Source organism: Antechinus flavipes, chromosome 1 (assembly GCF_016432865.1).
Source record: "Antechinus flavipes isolate AdamAnt ecotype Samford, QLD, Australia chromosome 1, AdamAnt_v2, whole genome shotgun sequence".
In the NCBI taxonomy this organism is placed as follows: Eukaryota; Metazoa; Chordata; class Mammalia; order Dasyuromorphia; family Dasyuridae; genus Antechinus; species Antechinus flavipes.
In genome coordinates, this window is record NC_067398.1 from 489,315,578 (window position 1) to 489,341,278 (window position 25,701).

Here is a 25,701-nt window from a genome sequence, read left to right on the forward strand (position 1 = left end):
ACAGGTATCATGTGTGTATATTTATTTATATTTGTGTGTGTGTATCTATATCTGTATATCTATATATCTGTATCACCATGTTTACTTCCTCAATTTTTGCAAATAAAAACAATGCTGATATGTTATTGTCATTCAGTGAAGTCTTAATCCAATGTTTCCATTTTTCTGGCATACCAGATCAGCAAAATATAGGCTATGTAGGTCCTGTTCTATTCAAACTGGAAAGGGATATTACATCCTTGGACCTCATCCTAGCACAAGAATTCTACTAAGAGGCGAGTTTTTAAATCTGTATTTGCTGCAGGTAGTAAGACATTGATGGGAAATGATGGATTCTTTTAAGACATGAAAGCCGTACATTAATTTATGTCCCTTTTTCAGTGTTTATTCAGAGTTTACTTTCAGAGAGGAAGTGACACTCTTAGAAGGAGGAAGGTACCTGAGGGAGGAAGGATGACCAAGTCAGTCTAAATGAGAAAGTTGTTAAATGGGAATCTTATAGTGCTAAAAAAAAAAAAAAATTGATCTGACATCAGAAATATGATTTTTCAAGCATGGATCTATTAGCTTTGTGACTTTCTCAACTTTGGGTTCCTCACCTGTAAAATGAGGTAGTTATCATAGAAAGATCAATGGATTGGTAGTCAAAAGATCTGTGTTCAAATTCTGACCCTCCTTCTACTCATATTTGGGGGACTGTGGGCAAGTTAAAACTTCTTTGCCCTCCAGTTCATCTGTCAAATTAGGTAATTGGACTTGATGCCTTCAAAAGGCCCATACTAAACTAGAGTCCCATGAACTAATATTGTCTAAAAACCTCTTTAGCTTTGTGATTTTGTAAGGTTTGATTCATTCGGCCTGCCTAGAATCCACCTTCTTACCCTGACTTGAGGTGCCAGAATTAAACCCCACATTTATCACTCTTTTTTCCCTTAAAAGCTTCTCACTAGATGCATTTACATTTGCTCCTGTTAGTTTAAGAGGTTGTATTCCCAAGTTAGTTTCTTCTGCTTTAATTTTTAACTAAGTTGTAAACATCTCAAGAACTTGAACTTTATCGTCTATTTTTCATCCTCCCTCAGTTCTTCTATAATGGTTTGTAGATACTGTGATTACTTGATAAAGAGGTTGCTGGATTCCTCTTTTGTTATCTGCTTTGCTAACTGTCCTAGTGGGTAGACCTGGCTTTTTACCCAAGACCCCAAAGTGCTATTTGTACTCTTCTTATGTAAGACTTACTATGTTTACTTGGAGGGAGCTGGGGAGAGAACATAGTCTGCTAGATTCACCTCCTCCAGCTTGCCAGGCAGCCTCCTCCACTCCATACTTTCCACCAATTACACATGCAGTTCACTTGAATTAATGAGTCTACTACTTTTGATAAGATAAAAATTGTGATGATGTGTGTATGTTTTAAAAAAAATATTTCATAGACAATTGTCATTATCAATAGTACTGATGATTACCTTGTCACCCATATCCAAGCCTGATGGAATACTGGTGGTTCCTGTATCTTATTTTGAGAGTCTGAATCATGCATTATAGAGTAATAAAGAGCCCTGCATTCTAAAGGCTTGGCTTTTGGTCCACTAATATATTTAATTTCTTTTTCTCAGGTTTATTATTTATGAAATAAGGATATTAGTGTTTATATTATACTTCAAAGTGGTGAGGAATAAATTTGATCTGCGCTATGCAAATGCCATCATTTAGCCACAGTGACCCACTTTGTGTCGGGATGATGCTTCATTTCCTATCTCTGACTTTACATTGCACAGTCTGTAAGCCATATCTAGAATGTTCTTCGTCCTCAGAGTCTCTGGGTCCCTTTAAAACTCGACTCCAGCATCACCTCTTCCAGGGGATCTTACAGGATCCTCTGAACTGGCATAATAACCTTCTCTCTAAGGCTACTTCTCCATTTATTCTGTATTAATATTGTATGTCTTCTTTTTAGAATGGGTAGTTTTCTTTTAATAAGAGCAACTTAAAAAAAATTCTCCTTTAAATTCAAAGTCTGATGTGTTTTGAAGTATATGTATATATAGCAGGCAATTTTTATTTTTCTCTATCAGTAACTATATAAGCTACTGGGAATAACTACAGTATAGACTGTGAATCAGCATCCTCAATAGCTGTGCACCTTCCCCAACTCCTTCCTGATTAAGGGGATTTACTGGGCCCTGGTAATATATTCCTGGAAATTCCCACGTGCACTTAGGATCTCTACTTACCGAGGAAGTTTTATACTCTGAAGATCTGGATAGAAAAAATTCAAACAGTGCTCTCATGGCATGTCCCCAAACAATCTTGCACTGGGTACCTCAAGGAGAGAGGTAAGGAACCAGAAGAAATAAGCAACATATCTTATACAGAAAAGAATTTGAGGAATCAAGGGTGGTTAAATAGAACACAAGATTAAGATTCAGAAGGATATGGATATGACAAGTAGTTAATTGAAATGGCCCAGTAGTGATGCAACAACAATAGGCATAGATTAGGTCAAATTAGACTTAGTCCTGAGACATTGGGTCTTTCCAGTGAATTTATTCCAGGTGAATTTGGAGCCTAGGACATGGATTAGGTATAAATTGGGTAGAGATAACACCAGTGGGCTTACTTATTCACCAATTAGACAAGACTGACTATATTTTTAGGATATTATTGTTGATGACTTTTAAAAAAAAAGTCATTTTATGAGCCCATAAGAATGAGGAAAACAATATCAATCATCTATAAAATGAGGTTTTTGGACTTATTGACTTTTTAAGGGCCTGCCTTCAAACTCTAAAATTTATGATCCTATAAAGGATCTGGTAAAGAAGCCTAATCTGAGTATCAGGGCCATTGCAGGGTAGAGCTCAATGTGTTGGTGTCCTTCAGTTACCAGTGTCCCTCTAAATAAACAATTATACTTCTTTTTTGTGCACTATAGGAACATTGTGGGTTAAGGTGTTGCCTTTACTTAAAATAATAAACGTCTACTTTTTGTGCTGTAGTTGAGTCCCTATAAAGCAATCTTGGATGGCATTTTCTGTTTTCACATGTTCTATGGAGGGAGCATTGAACATCTTAACATTAAGTCCTAGCTATGACCAACACAATTTCATAAAAGCAAAGCTTATTACAGTGATAAGTCTCGATAGTATTTTTTAAAGTAGTAAAACCATTTTCAGAGCCCAATAAAATGGAAATAAACACTTTGTACATAGATTATTCAAAAGCCCCAATGTACTATACATAATTATATCACATAAAACTGCAACTCTGTTGTCCCATAAATATGACATATCTAAAACTGTATGCTACCTATAGCAAATATTAATTGAATAGTTAATTAACAATTCTTCTATGCTTTAATATTAAAAAGCTTTTGGGGGATAAATTGAATGGCCCACCTTAAAAAAATCTACCCATGGAAATTTGAACTGATGCTTTATTCCCTCTCTCAATACATTTCCCTGTAGCAAGCAGAAGCATTCAAAACCATTCCATTGACCTTAGAGCTGCACTCAAAGCTGGGATCATTCTTTTCAAAAATAGCCACTGCAGCATATAAATATTTGAAGGCTTTACAAAGAACTTTGGTTGTAAGGGCTTGGATATTAGGAGTTCCTTGAATTTGGTACATTTCATTTTCTTTTCTTTATCACCTCTGCCCTCTTCCCAAAAATCCAAGCTCAAGGACATAGCTTATTGTAAAAAAAAAAAAATGATTTTAGGGGGCTAATGAGGAAAGGAGAGGAGCAAGGGAAGGGCAATAAGTCATTTAATCTAACCTTGGACAATAGAACCCAGGTTCTAATCTTAACTATAGTTTTCTAGGAGCATTGGGATCAGTTAAATCTAGGATAGTTTGTGTAAGGCGACTAGGAAATCTTTTTGGATTGCTTTTGTCTGATCCTTTCAGTGGGAATATAAAAGAAAGCCAAACAGATTCTCTGAATTCCAGTTGATTTTGGTTGTAGATTTACCCAGGTCTCTGAAGGTTGTTGGTGTCTTGGAAGTTTGTGAGCATTCTATAGTTTGAGGTGGAGCTTTAATCTTGGATTATGATTGAGAACAAGACAAGAGGCACAGTCTTAGAAAAACTGGAGTATGGAGCAAGTTAACAAAAAAAGATGCTCTGGTATGAGGGATTGGAGTGGAGAGGAATAAGAAAGAGACAAAGCTGCTGGAATTGGAGTATGAAGTAGCTCAGAAAGGCTGTATTGTTAGAATCACAATAAAAATGTGAATAAAGGTCATAAAATTATAGAATTAAGCCTAGATAGGTCCTGAGACAATGGATCCTCTTCCTTTAGAAATATTAAAAATAAGTCTCACAATGGGCCTACTTTATGGATTCATTGGTTCTTTGTGTACACAGTGTGTCCCATGATGGCTCCAAGATTGGAGTTTGAGGTGCTAAGTCTGTAACTGGTTGGTCAGGTGCCTGCCAGGGCAGTAGCTTCAATTGATGGAAAAGGTGAAAGTAGAAGTGCAAGTGGAAAATAAAGATGGGAAAAGTAGATTACCAGTTTCTAACATTTTGAGGCTGTATTTCCAATGCCCAACATAGGCCCAATGCACTATACATAATTATATCACATAAAACTTGCAACTCTGTTGTCTCATAAATTTGACATATCTAAAATTGTGTGCTACCTATACCAAATATTAATTGAACAATTAATTAACAATTTTTCTATGCCACTTTAGCATTAAAAGTCCTTTGGGGGGATAAATTGTATGGCCCACCTTAAAAAAAATCTACTCAAGGAAATTTGAACTGATGCTTTTTAATCCCTTCTCAATACATTTTCCTGTAGCAAGTACATGGTTACATTGAATACATTGAATATAGTAAATTCTTAATATTGAATTAGATTGATAAAGGTGAAAGTAGTTAATAGTTTTATGAACTAAGACTAGGACTGTTCTAGGACTAAAAAAATGTTACTGAATTTGATGATAAGGAGATTTTGAATGTTCTTTGAGGAAAATCATTTGAATAAAGAGGTCAAGATAGAATCCATGGAAAGAAGTAATGGGTCAAGGGAATTTTTAAAAACTTGAATAAGATTTACAACTGTGATTAGAACATGGGGCCAGTAGCCAGGAAGAGACTGAAGATTCATGGAAAGAGAAGGAAAGACTGATGAGCCAGGTCATGAAAGACAGATGTTATCAAGGATAGGAAGTTAATCAGGAAGGTATCATATCTGCATAATAACAGGATCATAGATACATGACCCCCAAGGTCATCAGGACAAACTTCATTATTTAATAGATAAGGAACCTGAGCAGGGGGTTAAATTATTTGCCCAGTGTCATACATCTAAGTGTCTGAGGTGGAATTTGAACCTAAATCTAAAAGCTATGTAACAATGTTTACAGTTTCTTATGTATCTTTATGAATATGTACAGATATTTCTGGTTCATTTTGGAGATGATTTTTGGTAAACCATGCAACATATTTAGTTGAAAGAGTTTCTTCTGGAACAGGAAAGAAAGTCTCCAAGGTGTTCTTTGATACCACATTTGAATACTGCTGTGTAAAAAAAATAGGAAAAAAAACTAGATCATTATATAATTATGTCTCACTTTTTACACTGATAGTGAATGGGTTTAACAGGGTATAATCATTTCTGGCTGATTGGCAAGGCTAATTGGAATGGCCTTGGAACTTGATGACTTCATCAGTTTAACTTTCCTAACCATCAAGTCCCCAGGCCTTCAGATAGTATCATACTTTTATGAGATTGATTATCTTTCCATACAATAAAGAAAATACTTATTACCATTCATAATAAAGCCACATAATTAATGATGCATAATATGTAGACCAGAGGACACTGGCCAAAATCTTGTCAAAGTAGAGATTGAGTATTGAGTTGTCACTTTCTATTTAGTTTTTTCACTTTTCTTCTTGAAGACATTATTGAACTAAGTAGAGTTAGAGTACTTTCTGAATAGTTTGTAAGTATGAAGAAGTGTAAATTGCCCCTTATTCAGTGAGATTCTTCAAGGGACTGAGCACATGATTGATTAACTTCTTGCTGCAGAATAGCATTCAAAAGATCTTCATAACCTTAGATTTTGCCCTTAGAAAACATATCTGTGAAGTACCTAAGCCCAAAGTGAATAGTGAATAGGAGACATATATTTAATTATATGTGGCTAGGTGGTGCAATGAATAAAGTACTTTGGTCCTGAGTCAGTCATTAACCTTTGTTTCCCTCAATTTCCTCAATTGGAAAATGGAAATAATAATATCACCTACCTTGAAGGGTTGATGTGATGAGATAATATTATTAAAGTGCTTAGTAAATGCTTGACACACAGTGGAGACTATGTAAATGCTGTTATTATTAGCAATAATACGTTATTATTATTAATATACTGTAAATTTAGGTCACAAAGACTTGTTCAGTGAGGTTAACTTAGGGATCTAGGAGTTATTTGTTATGTAACATGTCATCCTAAGACCTTTGAAGTATGATTTGTTTTCTGCCATGTGGATCATCTTAAGGGGGTTAATTTAAGATGCTTGAAAATGAATAGCAGAATCAAAATTTGATAAAATACTGAAAAATGCATTTGGACTTGTTCACACTACTACACATTGTATTGTTGTAAAATCAGAAGGATTTTAGAACTAGAAAAAGAACAGAAGCAGCACTTTAGCCATTGCCTTAATAGAGATTCCCCCCATCATTCTAAATGAAGTTTCCTCTATGGACAGTAGGGAGTCTGCCAAATTTGATTATATGGACCTTGTAACTGGAAGAGAAATTGGATTAAAACCAAGAATTAGGAGTGTGCTGACAAGAGCCTTGGGCAATTCTTGAAATTACCCCAATTACCAGCTGATCAATTAGTCACTTTAAAAACTTTCTCTGATAAATGCTTAAATTTATGGAAAGTGAGTTAGAAGCCCTTTCTAAAGCAACAAAGGGATAATTGATTTACTTACTCCCAATAATGAGATCATTAAACTTAGGTTTGGGAAAATATTGGCTGATGATATGTGGAGTATGTATATTACTGCTTAGTTTTCTATGAACAAATTGATTACTGCTAGTTGAGTTTGATATGTTCTTTCTTTCTATGTATATGTATGCACACACATATGTACAAATAAATCTTCACTCAATTTCATGTTAAAACATTTTTTAAAAACTTTAGTTTGTGTTTTTAAAGTTTTGAGTTTCAAATTCTATCCCTTCCTCTCTTCTGTCCTCCCACCCCCTTCCTGAGACAGTAAGCAGTCAAATATAGGTTATGCATGGGTAATCATGTGAAACATTTCCATATTAGTCATTTTGTATAAGGACTCAAATAGAATAAGAAGAATAAAAGAAAGTGGAAAATTGCCTACTTCAGTGTGTATTCAAATGAAATTGGTTCTTTCTCTGGAGGCAGATAGTATGCTTTATTAGTCCTTTGAGGTTGTCTTAGATCATTGTTTTGCTGGGAATAGGTAAATCATTCATAGTTCTTCATTGAATTATACTGCTGTTACTGTGTACAATGTTCTCTTGCTTCTGTTCACTTTACTTTGTATCAGTTCATGAAAGTCTTTCCAGGTTTTTCTGAAATCATGTGAAAGGGGAACAAGAAGCTCAGGGTTTTGAGGAAAGGAAACATGAAGAATGTTAAGGAAAGAGATGAATTCCACAGTACAGGGGTCCTCAAACTTTTTAAATAGGGGGCCAATTCACTGTTCCTCAGACTGTTGGAGGGCCGGACTATAGTAAAAACAAAAACTTTGTTTTGTGGGCCTTTAAATAAAGAAACTTCATAGCCCTGAGTGAGGGGGATAATTGTCCTCAGCTGCTGCATCTGGCCTGCAGGCCATAGTTTGAAGACCCCAAGATAGCATCTTGAACCTTGCAGAATCCTATACATGGATACATGGATCCACAGAGATATGGAATAAAGCAGGGAAAACTTTTTCTGAGTTAGTGCAAAGTATGAAATATGTAAACTTAAAAAAAAATTATTTTTCAACTCTGGGTGCTGTCATTTAAATTATATCCTGGACTTGAAATCAAGTATACTTGATTTCAAATTTAACTTTTGTCATTTTTAACTTGGTGACTATTAGCAAAAAATCAATTAATCTTTTTCAGCCTTGGCTTTTTTATCTTTTAAATAGGGATACCTTTATTGTGTCTACCTTCAGGCTTATTATGAGAATCAGATAAGATGTTTTGTATAGCATTTTTCCAAGTTGAAAGGATATATTTATAGTTGTATTCATATTGTGGTTACTTGGTAATCTCAGTGATATGAAAGACAAAGCCTTTAACTTAAGTAAAATAAAAAATTTAGGGATTAGATACTTTTTTAGTAGCATGTAGATTTCATCTTAAAGCTTTTCCCTGTTTTTGACTTCGTAAATGCAAATTCTCATTCAAAGAAAATTTTCCCCTTGAATATTATGAAATCAGCATCCATCAAAAATTTATTTATTAAGGAACTATAAGGGCCACTTCTTTCAAAAGGCTTTCAGATTCCCTTGTTAATGTTTCCCTTCCATCACTGTATGTGTATATGGATATGTATATATGGTTATCTATATCTATATATATTCATGTTTGAATATATTTAAGAGAACTTTTTATTTTCTCTTAACATGCAGTAGGTAAGAACTACAATAGTTTTCTTAAAGTTTTTTTTTTAAATGACATAGTCATATCTATGCTTTAGGAATAGCAATTTGAAAAGTGTGTGGATTGAAGGGGAATAGGGTATGTGTATAGAGGAGATGAAGACATTTCATGCTTGTCATCTCTTTGGATATTGTTCTTTTTTTTTTTTGCCAAAATTTTATACTCTTCCCATTTCTTTACTTCCTTTATGGACTTTTTAAATCCTTAACAACAACTAATACTTTCCATGATCTCACATAATTTATGTAAGGTTACTTTTAAGGTTGTAAAATAATATAAAACTATATTAATACTTATTATATGATTTTTATCAGTATAGTACACATCTGTTATTGACAAATTCCACCATCCTAAATGAATTGTAGCTTCTGAAATCTATTGTCAGGTAGCCACACTTCTGGTGATGTACCTCTCATATGCTGATCAGGGTCCACACGGTCCCTTTCACCTTTCAGGTTCAAAATTTGTGCTCTCTTTCTACTTGTATGATTATTTTTCAGTCTTCATTGCTGGACCTATGTTCAAACCAATGGATATCTCCTAGAACTTGGTCCTCCGGTCTCTTTTCCTTTTGTGTCGTTTTGCTTGGTGATCTTGCTAGCTCCCATGGATTTAATTATCATTCTATGCTGATAATTGATTTTCAGATCTAATTGTTCAGGCCTAAGGTCTTTCCTGTCTTCCAAGTTTGAATGTCCAACTGCTCATTGGATATTCTGAACTGGATATCTCCAGCATATCTTAAACTCAACAAATCCACAACTGAGCTCATCTAGACCCTTCTATTTTCTCCACTTCCCCATAGAAACAAACTCTATTGAAGCTAGTTCAAGCAGTTAAATTCTTTTAATGGAAATAAACCGTTTTTAAAATCGGGGCTTAATTTATTGATTATGATTGTCTGAATTTCAGAAAATAATAGAAAAAGTGAAAACAATACAGATTAGACTTAATTGTCTGTCTTCTATAATTTTTATGAGGGGGAGGTAGAGGGGAGAGTTGATGGTCAAATATTTACTTTAGCTCACCAAAGTTATAGGACATAGCCATGCTCCCAGTTACCCAGGCTCACAGCCTAGGTGTCATCCTGGAATTTTCATTCTCACCTTCTTATATCCAGTCTGTTGCCAAATTTTGTTGATTTTTTTTTCCTTTCATAATGTCTCTAGCAACCTCTCCTTCTTTCCTCTGATACTACTAGGACTACAGTCTCCCTGCCTCAAAGCTCTCCCTTATTAAATTCTCAAATTGATCATCTTGAAATGCAGACCTGACCATGTCACTCCCTGGTTCCCTTCATTCAATAAACTCTAGTGGCTCTCTCTTATCTCCAGAATCAAATTCAAATCCTCTATAAAGTCATTTTGACTCCCTCCTACTTTTTAGTCTTCTTATACTTTATGCCGTGCTCTCTCCTATTTTGTTCCTACCATGTACTCTGAGATACTCAGAGACATGATCCTTTTTGTTGTTTATTGAACAAACCACTTTATCTCCTTATTTTTATCCTCACTGAGCATTTTCACGGTCTGTCCACTCTTCTTCCTCATCTCTGCCCCCTGGCTTCCTTTAAGTCCCTCCAACATCTCACTTTGTACAAGCCTTTGCCAATCTCTCTTAGTGCTCCTGTCTCTGTTGATTATCTGCAGTTTATCCTATATCTCAAAGATTTGCTCATACTTCCATTTTATCTCCCTCATATGACTGAGCTCCCTGAGAACACAGCATTTAGCATTGCATGACATAACAGGTACTTAATAAATGCTCATTGGTTAGTTTTCCAGATCCCAGGGTCATTTTTATGTCAAGATATCATGCTAGAGTATAATTTTAATGAAAGAATAATGATAATAATTATTCACAATGAAGTAGATCTTGACCCCAACATCATTAAGTAGACCTTTAAGTTTGTTCATCTATTTATACAACATAATTTTCTGTTTTTTCATAGCAATTGAGATTTTTTAAAATGGAGATTTATTCCTTTTGTGTAGTTCTATGTTAGTATGTCAGTATCAGCTTGTTTCATATATTATATCCAAAAAATCTTAGTGCATTTTTAAGCTCTTAATTATAGAAATTTAAGCTATTAAGGCTCAAAACTGCATTTGAACTTCTAGGACACTTTGTAATTAGTTTTATACTCTTTGATGGCTTGTACCCATCTTTTACGCCATTAGATAAAAGTGTTAGATTTAGAGGCAAAACTCTATTGGGCTATATTCTAGTTTACAACTCACTACAATATGTTACCTTATATAAATAAGTCATTTAACTTTTCCAGGCTTCAGTTTTCTTATATGGAGAATGAGGATGTTAAAGTGGATGATTCCCAAGGCCCTGAAATACTTGAAAAAATATAATATATAAATGTTGGTCATTATTTTAAGTGATATTATAACATCTAGAGCAATGCTATTGATGATGATAATGATATTGATGATGATGATAACAACTGCATTTTCAGGACAAGCCTCCGATTTCATGCATATGAGGAATTGCCAGTGACAACATTGTCTCAACCAGTACAGATTAATAACTTCTCTTTTATTTAGTCTTTGGGAGTTGCTTGGAGAAGCTGAGAGTTTAAGGAACTAGGGTCCCATTGTTCATATGGGTCAAAGGCAGGCCTTAAATCTAGTCTTCTCACTCAAAACCAATTCTTTATACCTACTAGGCTATGCTATGCTATGTCTCATTATAACACCTGAAATTCATTAAGCATTTTGCTTTGCTTTCATCCTCATTTGATCCTTATGAAGTAGATACCCCATTTCATAAATAAGGAATCAGGACTGAGAGAAATTTACATTATGAGATGATGTAAAGCTTACAGAGGCTGTATGATATGCTTTAAAGGGACTTAGAATTGATTTACCTTTGATCAGTAACACAGTCTTGACTTATATCCCCTCAGTTGGGAATGGCCTTCCTAGGTTTGCTACTGTTAGGAGTTTGCCTCCCACCCATATCCTTTTCATTGCTGTATTGATACATATTCTGTTCTGGGCTGCTGGCTACCGCTCTTTGTTGCCTCTACTTTACCCTCAAAGTTTTAGTCTCCATTTTCCCTTTCTCCAGGGGGCTAAGAGAGGATGAAAAAGGAAAATTTTGGAGGACCAGTCTGTTGATGTCCATTTGTCTTCTACTTTTTGCTCCTGACCAACTAGTTAGGAAAGAGAGGAAAGATAGGATTCTGTCCTGCTTATTCCTCATTGCCTCCCCCTTTCTTTTCCCCTTAGATCCTTTTTAGATTTTTTTCAATGCTTCTTTCATTACCTTCTCCCTTCATCCCCAAAGTTTATGTCTTTCATATTGGGACTAAGGTCAGATAAAGAATGAATATTTGTCACAATCATTCTCATTCGCAACTGAGTGACATTTTCCCATTGAAGCATTGTTATTCAGTCATTGAGTTAACACACTACTCTATTAGTGCTGTTCTTCAGGTAAGTTAAGAGTTAAAATGTCTTTTACTGATTGTCTTGAAAAGCTAACCATTGCATATAACTTTGTTAGGGGTGAGGAAGAGGGGGAATGCACTTAGAATTCCAGATAACTGAGATGGAAATCAACTTTTAGAATATAACTTGTTTTTTAATTTATAATTTAATTTATATAATATATAATTTTATTTAATTTATAATATGTAAATTATTATAACTTAATTATATGTAATATATAATGCTATATTAATTTATAATATATAATATACCTACAATATGCTGAATCTTCTCCCAATCAAAGTATAGATGAGCTAATGTGTGCCTGAATTAAATTTGTGTGAAATGTTAACTGTACTTAATGTTTAAGTGAAATAAGTCACTGAGACCTGCCATATAACCATTTTTATTACATAAACCTCAAAAACCCCACTGTACTTTCAGTTACTTAAATTCCTATCAGAATTTTGCTAGGTAAAGGCAGCCTTGGGCGAAAGTGGACTAAAAAAATTGTGGCTACGTATGTGTGACTTAAAGAACCGTACTAGAGATTTGATTTTTTAGGCCAATTTAGGACATTAGGCACTTATAGAAAGAGTAAAAGCAGGGACAACAAAAAGAGGCTTCTTGTTTACGTATTTTAAGGAGAATTTTTCCCTCAAGCACCATAAGTGCTGTATGATACATTGTTAGAATCAAATTATGTTGCTATGGCACAATATAAAGTATATTTTAGAAAGATGTATATTTAATTGGAAAATTAGACTTTTAGTTTTGTTTATTGCAATCATAGTTCAAAGTTAGGATAATTATGTTATTTTTGTGGGATCACTTTGAATTTCTGTAGGTACTGCTTTTTTTATACAAGTAGAGTCTGAGAAACTCTCCATAACCAAATGTTTTTAGATGGCTAATAAAATCTCTAAAAGTAAATGTTAAAGTGTCTTCTTCCAACGATTGAAAAATAAAATTTTGGTAGTGATTAATGCAAGGTTTATTACAGCATGAGAGATGTTTTTGTTTCCCTTCTGATTCCACTTGAGTTTCAATAAGCATTTTACTTGAAACGTTCAATAGTTAGAAGAATCCAGAATGTGTAGTATTTAGCTCTTACTAGACAAGTGGGATTTGTTCCTTCCATCCAGTTATCAAAAAGATTAACCCTTTGCCCTCAAACTTCTAATTGTAGCCATTGAGAAACAAAGGAGTTGTTTGTACAAGATAGAAGAGAAATGAGGTTTCTTTTTTTTTTCCCCCAAGTGGAATGTTGCTTAGTTGAAGGGGGTTGCGATTATTACACACATTTTATCTTGTATTTCAGGCACCAATACAGGCAACTGGTGAAATCACATTATGCAAGACTGGATTTCCTGAAGATGTTTACAGTGCAGTCTTATCGAGGGGTGTGCATGAAGGACAACCTCTTCTCAATGGTATCATTTGAAAAGAAATATTTCTTTTTTATGTTCTGTGCTTTTTGCAACAAATTGGTCATTTAAAAAAAATCCTTAAATCATTTTTACTGTAGTCACCAGTATAAATTCTTCAGTCATTCTAATGAAACTGTAGGGACTATATTCAACCCTGATAGTAAATTCATGAATTTCTTACACTAGGTAATTGGAAGATTTCTGTACTTTTGATAAATTTTTTATACATTCTCCATTTTGATTTGCAATAGCAGTCTTATTCTATGTGAACTGTTTACTATTTTATTTTCTGATAATTGTGCCATTAATTTTGTTATCACTGTTTTAAGGAATGTTAGCCTAATGGTAGGATGATCAGACCTTGGGTTGGATTCACAGTGTCTAGGAGAAAACTGAGTCAAGGACTTGCAGGTATAGAGAGAAGTGAGATTTATTGAAAAGATACACAGGAACAGACTCCAGCAATCTCACAGCCTGTCCCAGATCACCAACCAATAAGTTATGGTGATACTCTGGATCCATACTTTGAATGGTAATACTCCCCATTATTGATTCTATAGTGGCAGGAAGGATAGCTACCTCAAATTATGAGTGGCTTTGCATTTTCTGGAATTCAGTAATTCTCTATTCCAAGGAAAGCTGGATGAAAAATGTTCTGACACTCCCATCATGGCTGTGCAAGGAACTTTAAAGGAAGATAAGGGAGCTAGGAGAAACTTGTGAAAGGAGCAACATGATTTATGATATTGAGCCATATAATATTAATTCCTATTAAATAAAGAATAGTAAAACTCAAGACATGAGTATAGGACGATCTTTTTTTTTTAAATCTAGAGCTATGATTTCAGAAGGATTAGGAGCTCTTTGTATAGAGACTCTTTCCACATGTGGATGAGCAACTTATTGTCTCTGAAAGTTGCTTGAGACACTACAAGATTGAATAATTTGTTCTTGGTCATACCACTTTATATTTTAGAGGCAGTTGGCTAAGCTTCTAAAAGTCAGGCACTTAATAGAGTTAATACAGTGATATAACTGGTATCCTTGCAAGCCCAACACTTGATAGCATATACTTAGGCCTTAGAGATATAATTGCATATTGGGAGCATAATTCTTTTGGGGTTGTTTTTTTTATTTTTGGTTATTTTGTTTTGTTTTGACAAGATAACTATATTACAAGGATCTAGGCTATACTTATTTTACCTAATTTAGATTGGGCCCTTTTCCCTAGAGGGATGAGGAAAGTAGTTGGATAAATACTGTGACTGGCAATACCAAGTTTTTTCTCCTTCTTTTACTTGATGTTTGGCTGCTAGCCAGACAATACATAGGCTTCAACTAGTAGTGCTATTCTTGGGCTATCTTAATATTTCCTGTCCTCTATTGCTTATTTCCCTTTAAGTAATACCAAGGGCTGCTAAGTCATAAGTCACCTATTGGAGGCTGCGCTGCTTCCTCACTAGGGAATAATGATATGGTCATTTCTTAAGAAGCCCTTTCAATAAGCTGACTTTTTAATTCCTCATATGCCCAGTTCAGAGTGGTAGCCCTCAAAGAAGTAATAACTTTATATTCCTCAAGTAGTAGAGTTCTCATGGTATAAGTTCAACTTGCTTAGTATATTACATATAACCTTTAATAGAAAAATTTATCTAATATTTATTTATAAAAATATTTAATTTATAAAGATATAGATATAGATATGGATCATAATTTCCAGGCCTCTACTAAGACTACAGCAGTGTAGAAGAGGCCCATTTTCTACTATTTGGGAAGCAGAATATATTTGCACAGTTGGTACCATGAAAGCCACTAATTATCTAACTTTCAGTGTAAGATAGAGGTCATAATGAATCATTGAGAACCATGAGGTTAGGAGATACTTTAGGGTTTTTGTCATTGACTATATCAACTATGAGTGGGCCAGATAAAAGCTAATCATAGAACTTGATAGAATTCCTTTGGAGTTAGGGGCCAGGCTAAAGTCATCGGCTAGTCATTCATTAGTCATTCTAGCTGTCTTTATCTACCTACTCTCTCTCCCTTAATCCTTCTGGGAAAAGGATAAACATCTAGTCTAAACATCCTGGATCATAGGGAATAAAGATTGCCAAGTATTTTGTTCAGGCTTTTGTGATTCTGTTTTTAAATTCATTTGAGTAAAGTACCATTTCATATGCTGAATCAAAAACTAGTATTTTCTTAAAAGATAAAATACTTCTTAATGTTTTAATACTCCATATCTAATTATTTATTCAGTTCATTTTTAACTTTTCTTCTAAATCCTAATAAAAATTTAAACCTGAAGTATAACTACATACCTTAAATGAACAAATGATGCTTTTCCTTCACATTTAATTGCAGGGGAATGGAATTTCAGTTAGTGATTTTTTTTTCCCCAAAACCTATTTATTTTAAAAATACAAGTCATTGAAACTTGAAAGAAAAGACATTTGGTAAAGGTAGCTTAATTTCAAACTTGAATTGCCTATCAGTGTTGAAAATCTATGAAATTTCTTTATAAGATTGCTTTTAGAATTCTGTGACAATCAGAATTAATTGGATTTTCACAGGGCTGTGTCATATGCCCTTATTTGAATTTTTGTATATATATTTGTATAAATATGTACATTTAGAATTGACATATCAAAATAGGTAAGTATTTAAGGATACTTTAGATTTTGATGACTCAAAATGTAGGAGTTTTCTTCACTTCTCAATTTAGTGGTACAGATAATCATTTTATCTTCCTTTTTATAGTGAGAGTTGATATGTAATATAGTATGGTAGAAAGTCCCCATCATCCTAGTTCAGGCTCTTAGTCCTCACCTGGATTATTGAAATAGCCTCACAGATCATATATCTGCCAGAGTGATTTTCCCCAAAGCACAGATCTGATTGTGTCAGTTCTTTACCCAGCAAACTCCAGGGACTTCCTGCTACCTACAAGATCAAATTATATATTCCTTTGACATTTCAAGTGGGCCACCATTTGGCCCACTAGCTTGTACATTGAATTCTTCCCTTTACAGACTCTATGGTTCACTGGGGCTTGGCCTCCTTACTCTTCCTCTCATAAAATACTTCATTTATTTTTTAATGATTTCTTCTGCCTAAGAGACATTCCCTTCTCATTTCCATTTCTTAGAATCCCTAACTCCCTTCAAGGTTCAACTCAAATGCCATTTTCTATATGAAACTTTTCCTAATTTCCCCCAGTTGATAATAGCATGCCGCAACATTTTATAATTGTCTATATGTGTGGAGATGTGCTGGCAAATTTTAAAAACCTGAGTAAAGATACACTTTTAAGTTTAAAATGCATTATTAACACAAATTTAGACAAACAACAAAACAGTAAGTTAAGCTTTGATTTTTAGTGTTTGTTGATTTTTCACCCAGAAAATTTAACTCTTAGTGGATTGGAATGAACCCCAGTAGAGCCCTCTATATGCATATTTTTCTAAACTGTATATTGGATTCTTCCAAAGACAACCATTCATTTTTGTTTATCCATTAGTGTCTGGCTGGATGATTGGCTCATAGTAGGTGCATAATAAATGCTTATTGATTGACTGGAAGAATACTGAACCAGAGACAGATTCTCTCTGTGTGTATTTTTCTTAATAGTCTCCACTCTATTGAATACTTGATAAGGTTTTGTCAGGGTTAATTGAGATAAGGTCTATGAAAATGCTTTGAAAACTAAGGCAGTGAGAATGTAAATTACAATTGTTCTGTTAAAATTTATGCTTGCTCACTTAGAGTTTTTGTTGAGGCATTACATCTCTCCCTCCCACCCCTCAATAATGCTGCTCTTATCTTCCAAGTAAAAAATAAAGTTTTCATAAAATTGTGGCTTTAGTGCTAGAAAAAGGATCTTGGAGATCATATCATTCAGTCCTCGCTCACTCTCCCTCCCATTGTATAGATAAGGAAACTGAAGACCAGAGATAGGTTATTTGTTCAAGGTAGCACATATAATAAGAATTGGAATTTGATACCCAACTCCTCTAAAGTCCCAATTCTTTGTTTTCTCTGCTATTTTGCAGCCTTTATGAAGGTGAAAAGTTCCCAGTCTCTCAACTTGTTCTCCCTTTGCCCCTTAGAGGGGCAGAATAAGTGGTGCAGAATGCTGGGTTTGAATTCAGGAAGACCAAAGTTCAAGTTTGGTCTCAAATATTTGTTAGCTTTATAAATCTGGGCAAATCACTTTTAAACAACCCCAAACAAACAACTGCCCTCAGTTTCCTCATTTTTAAAATGGGGGTAATAATATTACCCACTTCCTAGAGTAAGGATCAAATGAAATATTTGTAAAATGCTTACAGCACAGTGCCTGGCATATGATAGTACTATTTTAGCTCTTTTTATTATAAATAGCAATCCATATTGACATGAACTAGAGATAAATTTCCACCAAACTTAAAACATCAAAGTGTTTTCTGTTTAACATTATTTTTCAGAGTTGTCAGTCCTTATTTTGATACCTCCAGAGGTCTGTGAATTTGTTCTCTGGGTACCATTTCCATAGACACAGATCACATAATGATTCTGGTCCCAAAATGCTTGAAATTAAACTTAATGGTTGATGAGTTGTTTTGTTTTGTTTTTTTTTTTTTTAGTTGGGACAACAGCCACACAGGATGCCCTCCAACTATACTGCAGACCTTTCTAATTTAGTAAGCCCAACTAGTTCATATGCTCCTTTGGCAGACCCTTTAAAAACTGAAGGTCACCTTTACAGGACCATATGACCATTATCAGGCTCAAGACTTTAGTGGAGGCATCAACACCCTGTCTATTTTTAATTTTAAATGTCTTTGAAACAACATGTCTCTTACTAGAAGCTGAAATATGTTGCATTTTCAATAGAGTATGAAAAGAACACAAGCACAATTATATTGCCTTATCTCAGTAATGGTTCAAATAAGATAAAAAAGAGACACTGACTGGATTTTTATCTCACATAAAATTATTGCAATGGTTAAATTATTTCTCTGTGTTTTAATATGGTTAAGTACATGGTCACTCCATGCATTGATTTATTCGATTACACTGTTATATTAAAATACTTAGTATAAAAGTATGTTTTCTGATTATTAGGATAATAATTCCTGCCAGTGACAGGAATTAAGTAGAACTTCCTGCCAAACTAGAAAAAAAGATGATTTTTCTTTTCTTTTTCCCCCTCGGGTTAGAAATATAAAAGCTTGGGGGGAAAAAAAGATCTTTGTCTGTAGCCCCAGCCCTCCATTGAGCAAATTATGTGATTATTTCCTTTGGAATTCTTTCTAGTATCTATAGTTTCAGTGTGCATTTGTCTTTCACTGCCTTTTGGTGTCTGAAAGGCTGTTTGTCAGGTGATATATCATTAGCCTTTTCTTTGTGTTTCTTAAAATATATTAAGGATTACCAAAATCTTAAGATAAAATTCAAAATGCTGTTTTTGAAAGATTGGGGTGTGTGTGTGTGTGTGTGTGTGTGTGTGTGTGTGTGTGTGTGTACTTGTGGGACAAACCTACTCTCCAGCTGAGACTTTTGTGGTCTAAAACTTTCCTTTAAAAATGAGTAGTATCTCTGATACAAAAAGATTTGGGAAATATTACTGCTTTGAAAGGTTTCTAGAGTTTCTACATTGTGTTTTGAGTCCTTATGGAAGGTTTTGCTCATATTGTTGAAACAAAAGTAAGAGTGTGGTACAGTTAAACTCATTGAATTATTTTCATTGTGGCCAGTTTTTGCAGGTATACTAGATGAACCAGCTTTTGGAATCTGGATGAATTGGTAGTTAAAAATAATATTGTAATTCTGCAGGCTGAGCTCTTGACCTGAAACATACAGGGAAAGACACAGCCCTTTAGTATATAGAGAGCCAGTCTATACTGTATCTTGTGAGTCATTTATTTTCTAACAATATAAAACATATCTTTCTATTAATATTATTTCTGTGCTAATTAACAGAATAATTTATAAAATATAAGTGATGTGGAGAGGTATATTTTGGGTCAGAAAAACTGTATTCAGATTATGGCACTGACTCTAGAAATATAATCTCTGGTCAAGTCACTTACTTTAATTGTTTTTTTAAACAACTTCTTAAGAGTTGGTTCCCATATAAAGAGTTACCCTTTATACACGTTTTTAACCTTTATTGGATTACTTGCTACCTAAGAGAGGGCAGAAATTGGGAACACCAGGTTTTGCAAGGGTGAATATTGAAAACTATCTTTGTATTTTGAAAAAAAAACTATTACTTTTTTTAAGTAAGCAAAAAAAGTTATACTTTTTAACAAATATTTTGGATATATGGGACAAGCCATTATATTGAAAGGTATTTATCAGTCATATCTCTTGATTTCTCCAAAATAGACCAATATCCAATCCAATCAATCCAAATTCTCCTTTGCCTTTTTAGTACATTGTCTTATACATAAGTAATTAATGAAAGCTCCTTGATCTGGTGCCATTTCTACTCACAAAAATGGAGAGAGAAGAAAGGAGAATGTTGGGGATCACTCATTCAGCTTTCTTTGCCAAACATCCTTTCTTTTAAAGGTAGAGAAGACTTTGAAAAAATTAATTTAGGTTAAAGTATGGTTTCAACATAATTTCTTGTATTGATGAAATAAGATCATGTAAAATGAAATTACTTTATGAAGTTTTTATACAGTATAATATGGTTTTTATTATGAAATATATACAGTAAAATCATAGAATGTAAAAATCATTAAGAAGGTGTACATGTTGTGCTGCAGTATGTAAATAGTCATAACTTGACTTACAAGAAATGGTATGAAAGACATTATTGATGATAAAGGATGACCTCAAAGGGATGCAGATTGGTCATGTACTAAGAATGGGAGTTAACAGACTTAGGACTCAGGACTCAGGACAAACCTGAGCCTTAGATTGATTCTTTTGAGAAAGTGCAAGAACAAGAACAAAACTTTTCAACACGTTGGGTAGTTCCTGGGGAAAACCTGGATGATCATCTGCAGAGGATGAGAAAACATGCAGGGATTGCATTTAGCATCAGTGAAGAATGTCAATATGTCTATTTAGAGGTATCAAGGAATTTAAAATTTTTAGACCTTGATGAGACTTTCAAGATTATCTAGTACAATCCTCATTGTTTTCCCTCTAAGGAAGTTGAAACCCAGACTTGCCTGAGGTCACATAGCTTGTTAATCTATAATTGTTTTCTATTATCTTAGCTCTGTGGGAGACCAGGTTGATGAGATTTGACTTGGTAGGATTTTTACATATATTTATTTCTATTTATAATAAAGAGAAAGCTTCTCTTGTTATCAGTGTTACTCAGCAGAGTGAACAGTAGTGATCTACAACAGAGCTTTGAGTATAGGTGATGCTGAGATGAACTAATCTTCCTATAAACTTACTGCTTCCCCTTATTAATACATTTCTTAGTCTTTTATGAGTAAAACAGTTCAGATCTTTGGCATATAATCTAAATCCTGTTAACTGTATGTGTGTGTATATATATATATATATATATATATATATATATATATATATATATATATATATACACACTCAAAATTCTATATGTATGTGCATGTGTATTCTACTGAATTTAAAATGACCTGAAAATAATCTAAAGTAATTAATAACACAAGTTTTCTTTCAGTTGCAATCTTCTTAACACTTTATAATGACAGGGACCTTATTGTAGCTAAAAGAATCACAAACTATTTGCTGGGTCAGTGTACCAATATGGCATTTCTCTGTGTTTTGCCCCAAGTGATATATACAGGCATAGACAGCCGAGTAAGTAAACTAATCGAAAGCAATTTCAATCTGGTTGAAAATAATCATCATGTAGCCATCTAGCATTGGTGAGCATGAATGGGTTTCTGAAAATATTCTTGAAAATAAACCGTAAGCTGCTATTTTTATTGACCCTTTTGAGATTGATGGTTGTGTACATTAATACTAGGAGGAAGCTTCACTGTACAATCTTTAAGTAAGTGAAGTATCTTTTGTTGGGTCGCTAGCTTTGCTAGGACTTTTACTTCTTTTTCAAGAGGTATACAGGCAGGCGTTTTATATGTTCCGTGTTTTACTGAGAAGGGGAAGAAATTTAAAAAAAAAATCAGTTGTGCCACATTAGAGACCTTTGCTAAACTGAGTTATGAAACCATAGAATTTGCTTTTATTTTTTTCCTTTCTGATAAGGTGATCTTCTTATTGATTGTATGAATATTTTCTTTAGTGTTAGTGAGATTTGAAAGAAGCACATAAGCATCATATTTATAATGCTTTCCAGACTGTAAGTGTTGTACTGATTTCCAATTGATTGTGGGTGAAACCACTAAGAACATAGAGGCTCTTCACTTGGATGTTGATGATAGTACTCCCTGAGGAAGAAGAGGAAGAGAATTATGTGACCCTATTGAATCTCAGTTGTGCCACTGTGCAATTATTCTTTTACTCTTTTCTACCTATTACTTGTGTATAAAGATTAAAAACATTTTATATGTCTAAGACCAAAACAAGAACTGAGATTTTGTCATGAATTTAATTTTGATTACTTTCAAATATTTTATTTTATTCCTAAAACATTATTCTAATCCTATTGTAGTCCTATTATGATCTCTTTAGCCCCCTCCCTGCCATATATACATCCCCCCACACACATCTACCCTCTGCTATTCATTTGTGATGATGATTTTATTGGGTTTTTTTTTCCCCAGTTGCAGGATGGATTTTACTAGTTCCAACTTTCAGTGGGGTGCTGGGAAAATCAATATGTCTGACACTGTTAGCTCATATTAAGTTTACAGTTAACTAATTGTTCCTTCCCTCAATTCTTTTTCATATTCATGGATTCTTAGTAGGAAGTGGTATGAAAGAAACAAGATTGAATTAAGAACCAAGAAATAGGGATTTGGATGCTATCTCGGATACTTCAAGAACTGGATGAACATTGACAAACACCTTTATTTCCATGAAGCCTAATTTCTTTTTTGCAAAATAGATATTTTAATATTTATACTACCATCTGATAAGATTTTTTGTGAAGAAAACACTTAGCAAACTTTTAAAGCTACTGTATACTTATGAGTTGTTTAAATTATCCTATTTATTTTGACAGCAACCTAAATCATATAATAAAAGGAGTATAGAAAAAGCTTGTAAAATAAAAAGCTTGTAATATAAAATTTTGTATTTTTAGTCTAGTTGACTCTTTAAAAAAGTTTTTGACTATGTTCAGGACAAATCCATAGCATACTTCGCCTATGATCCTTCTACACTAAAAAAGAATAGAAAAAACTACATTGATAATTTTTTTAAATGGCTGCCCCTCTGTATTTCATGTCCTAGTTAAAATTTTTGTAAATGATCAGGAATAAGTTCATAGTAAGATCTCTGTACAAAAGACTAGCTTTTCTAGGTAAAGATATGCCAATCTGAAGCAGCTAAAAACAATAGAAAAACTGCATTAAATGGTATGTATACAAACTGGCACATAAGCTTTAACCACCAGGTTCTGGAATTTCAGAAATCCTCTCATGTTCCAAAATTTTTCTGCAATAGAAATCATCTTCAGTTTCTTGAGAATCACAAATTTGCCTAATAGCAGACTTTGGTGGAAATGGTCATTACAAATAGTAGTATAGAAAATACTTATCCAGATCAGAGTGATAACAGATTTTCAAATTAATTGGAAAATATGATTTATTTTGGGTAGTTCTTTCTCTTATTGTACCCATCCATATGTCCTTATATCCCTGTTTATTGTATATGATATAAGGCACAATTAAAACTGCTTTTTAAAAAAACACCAAAAACCCCCACCCCTTTTATTTCATCTGACTTTTGCCAGCCTGTTTTCCCACAGATTGATAATAGGTATACTGAAAATGACCCCATGGAGCTGTTCACTTTAGTTACCTTGCATCCCACTATTGCCTTCGAAGCTCTCACTATGTTGCCCCATTAGATCTCTCTCTTTCTCTCAGTCTACAATATGCTGCTTTAATTGTTCATTGCCAAAGCATTTCTTAAATTATTTTGGTTGAATTTCAATCAGTTGACTATAAGGGGTAAATCACTTGATCTTTTTTTTTTCTTTCCCTTTTCCTTCTCATGTCTTCAAGGAAATTTGGGCAATTTTTTTATTGTATGATTTAGGTTGCTGTCAATTTTTGGAAAAACACACACACACACACACACACACACACACACACATTTCTAGCTTCTTTCCCAGTGGATTTGTCTTTGATGTTAATATTCATAGGTTGTACTGTGCATTATGTCAAGAATGAAATTGAGAATGCCAACTACTTCTGATGAGATTCAGCTCCACGCCAAGATAGTGCCTCCCTCCCCTGTGCCTCCCTCCAGGAGCCAGTCACTCTTTCTGAAAGCTCCATCTTGCCTCAGACTAAAACCTTTCATTAATATAGAGTATATCTGTCTGGATTTATTCAGACTTTACTCTTTAACTAGCAGTATTAATCAGAATTTAATTTTCCTTCCATTTGAGTTGTCTGATATATGATATTACACAGTTTATTTTTTATATTCATTTTATTTTACAAGCTTTTTCTATACTCCTGTTCACATCACCTCAGTTGATTAATTCACTTTCTAAATTTGGAGTTGTATGCAGAAAAAAACTTCCCAAGTTCCTCTTTTGCTTTAACACCTAGTTTAATTCTAATGAAAGGCAGGCCAGCAATCTTAACATTATTTTCTCAGACCAGAAAACATGTTTGTTTTTTGTTTCTTTACTTTTAAGTTACATTTGTGGTTTCTCAGATTATTAAAATACATCTTGCTATGTGAAATTTTGGAGGGATACACTTTTGAAATTAAAACAATACTTTCTGTGTATCTCTGGTTGATGATGCTGTGATCATTTACTCTTGTATCTTTATTGGTATTACAAGTATATATGCCAGTTTCTTGTTGATGATGCTGTGATCATTTACTCTTGTGCTTTTATTGGTATTACAGGTATATATGCCAGTTTCTGGTTGATGATGCTGTGATCATTTACTCTTGTGCTTTTATTTATATTACAGGTATATATGTCAGTTTCTGGTTGATGCTGCTGTGATCATTTACTTTTGTGCCTTTATTGGTATTACAAGTGTATATGAAAGTTTCTAAGTCTCATAATTTAATAACACTGTTTTATTTAGGAGCATGTATAGATATGTTATTGTTCAATCTTTTTATTATGTCCATATCTTCATGTGGGTTTGGGTTTTCTTTGGCAAAAATACTGGAGTAGTTTGCCATTTTCTTCTTTAGATCATTCTATAGATGGGGAAACTGAGGCAGAGAGGACTAAGTGACTTGCTCATGATCACACATCTAGTAACTGTCTGAGACAGTATTTAAAGTCATGATTCCAGACCAGGAATTCTATCCACTGAGCCACCTAAATGCCCTAATAGTATACTGTATTCTGGGATCCTGGTAGAATCCTAAAGATTCTATTCTTTGTGTCCAATTTATTCTCTGTTCCTGATTCAGACACCCTTTTTAGCTACTTCTAAGATTGTCATAAACAGTCCAAAATCTACTGATTTTTGAAGTTTATAAGATCATCTTCTGGCTAAGGACAGGGCTTGAATAGGAGACAAAGCTCTCTTTCTGCCTGCTGTGACATGTACCTCCTATACTCAGCCTTCCCCAACAATTCATTCTCAGGAACGTGACTGAAATTGCTCTCACCAAGTTGGCCCATTGCTGGAATCCAAGTATCTAAACTGGCTGACTGAAACTCTTCAGGGTACCTTCTTGACTGCCTCTTCAACTAGTCCCAATATTTTTACTGTAAAGCATCATTTTATTTCCTTTAATGCCTTTCATTCTTTCTAAACTAATATTTAGTGCCACATTTCCCCTCAACTATTCTACCATTCTCCCCGTGAGAAGGAAAATATAGGCTATAGCAGCAGACTCTTGTTTTTCTGAATACCTTATTGTGAATGATTTTGCTCATTATTCTTGTCATCAGATCCTCCTTCAAATTTAATATCATTAAATTTAGAGTATGATAACAATAAGAAATTAACATTTATATAACAATTTAAGATTTGCAGAGTGCTTTACATATACTATCTTTTTGAATCGCATAATGACCTTATGAGATAGATGCTATTATTATTTTCATTTTACAGATGAGGA

General features: G+C 33.9%; 1 protein-coding gene across 1 annotated transcript in view; it reads left to right on the forward strand.

Annotated features, from left to right (window-relative positions):
- The window catches only part of CDH2 (cadherin 2), a 253,206-nt gene that overhangs the window by 15,200 nt on the left and 212,305 nt on the right, over positions 1–25,701 (forward strand). Inside the window, exon 2 of the mRNA XM_051970303.1 lies at positions 13,425–13,536. Within this exon, the coding sequence (XP_051826263.1) occupies positions 13,425–13,536 (112 nt within the window). The remainder of the gene's footprint in view (positions 1–13,424; positions 13,537–25,701) is intronic.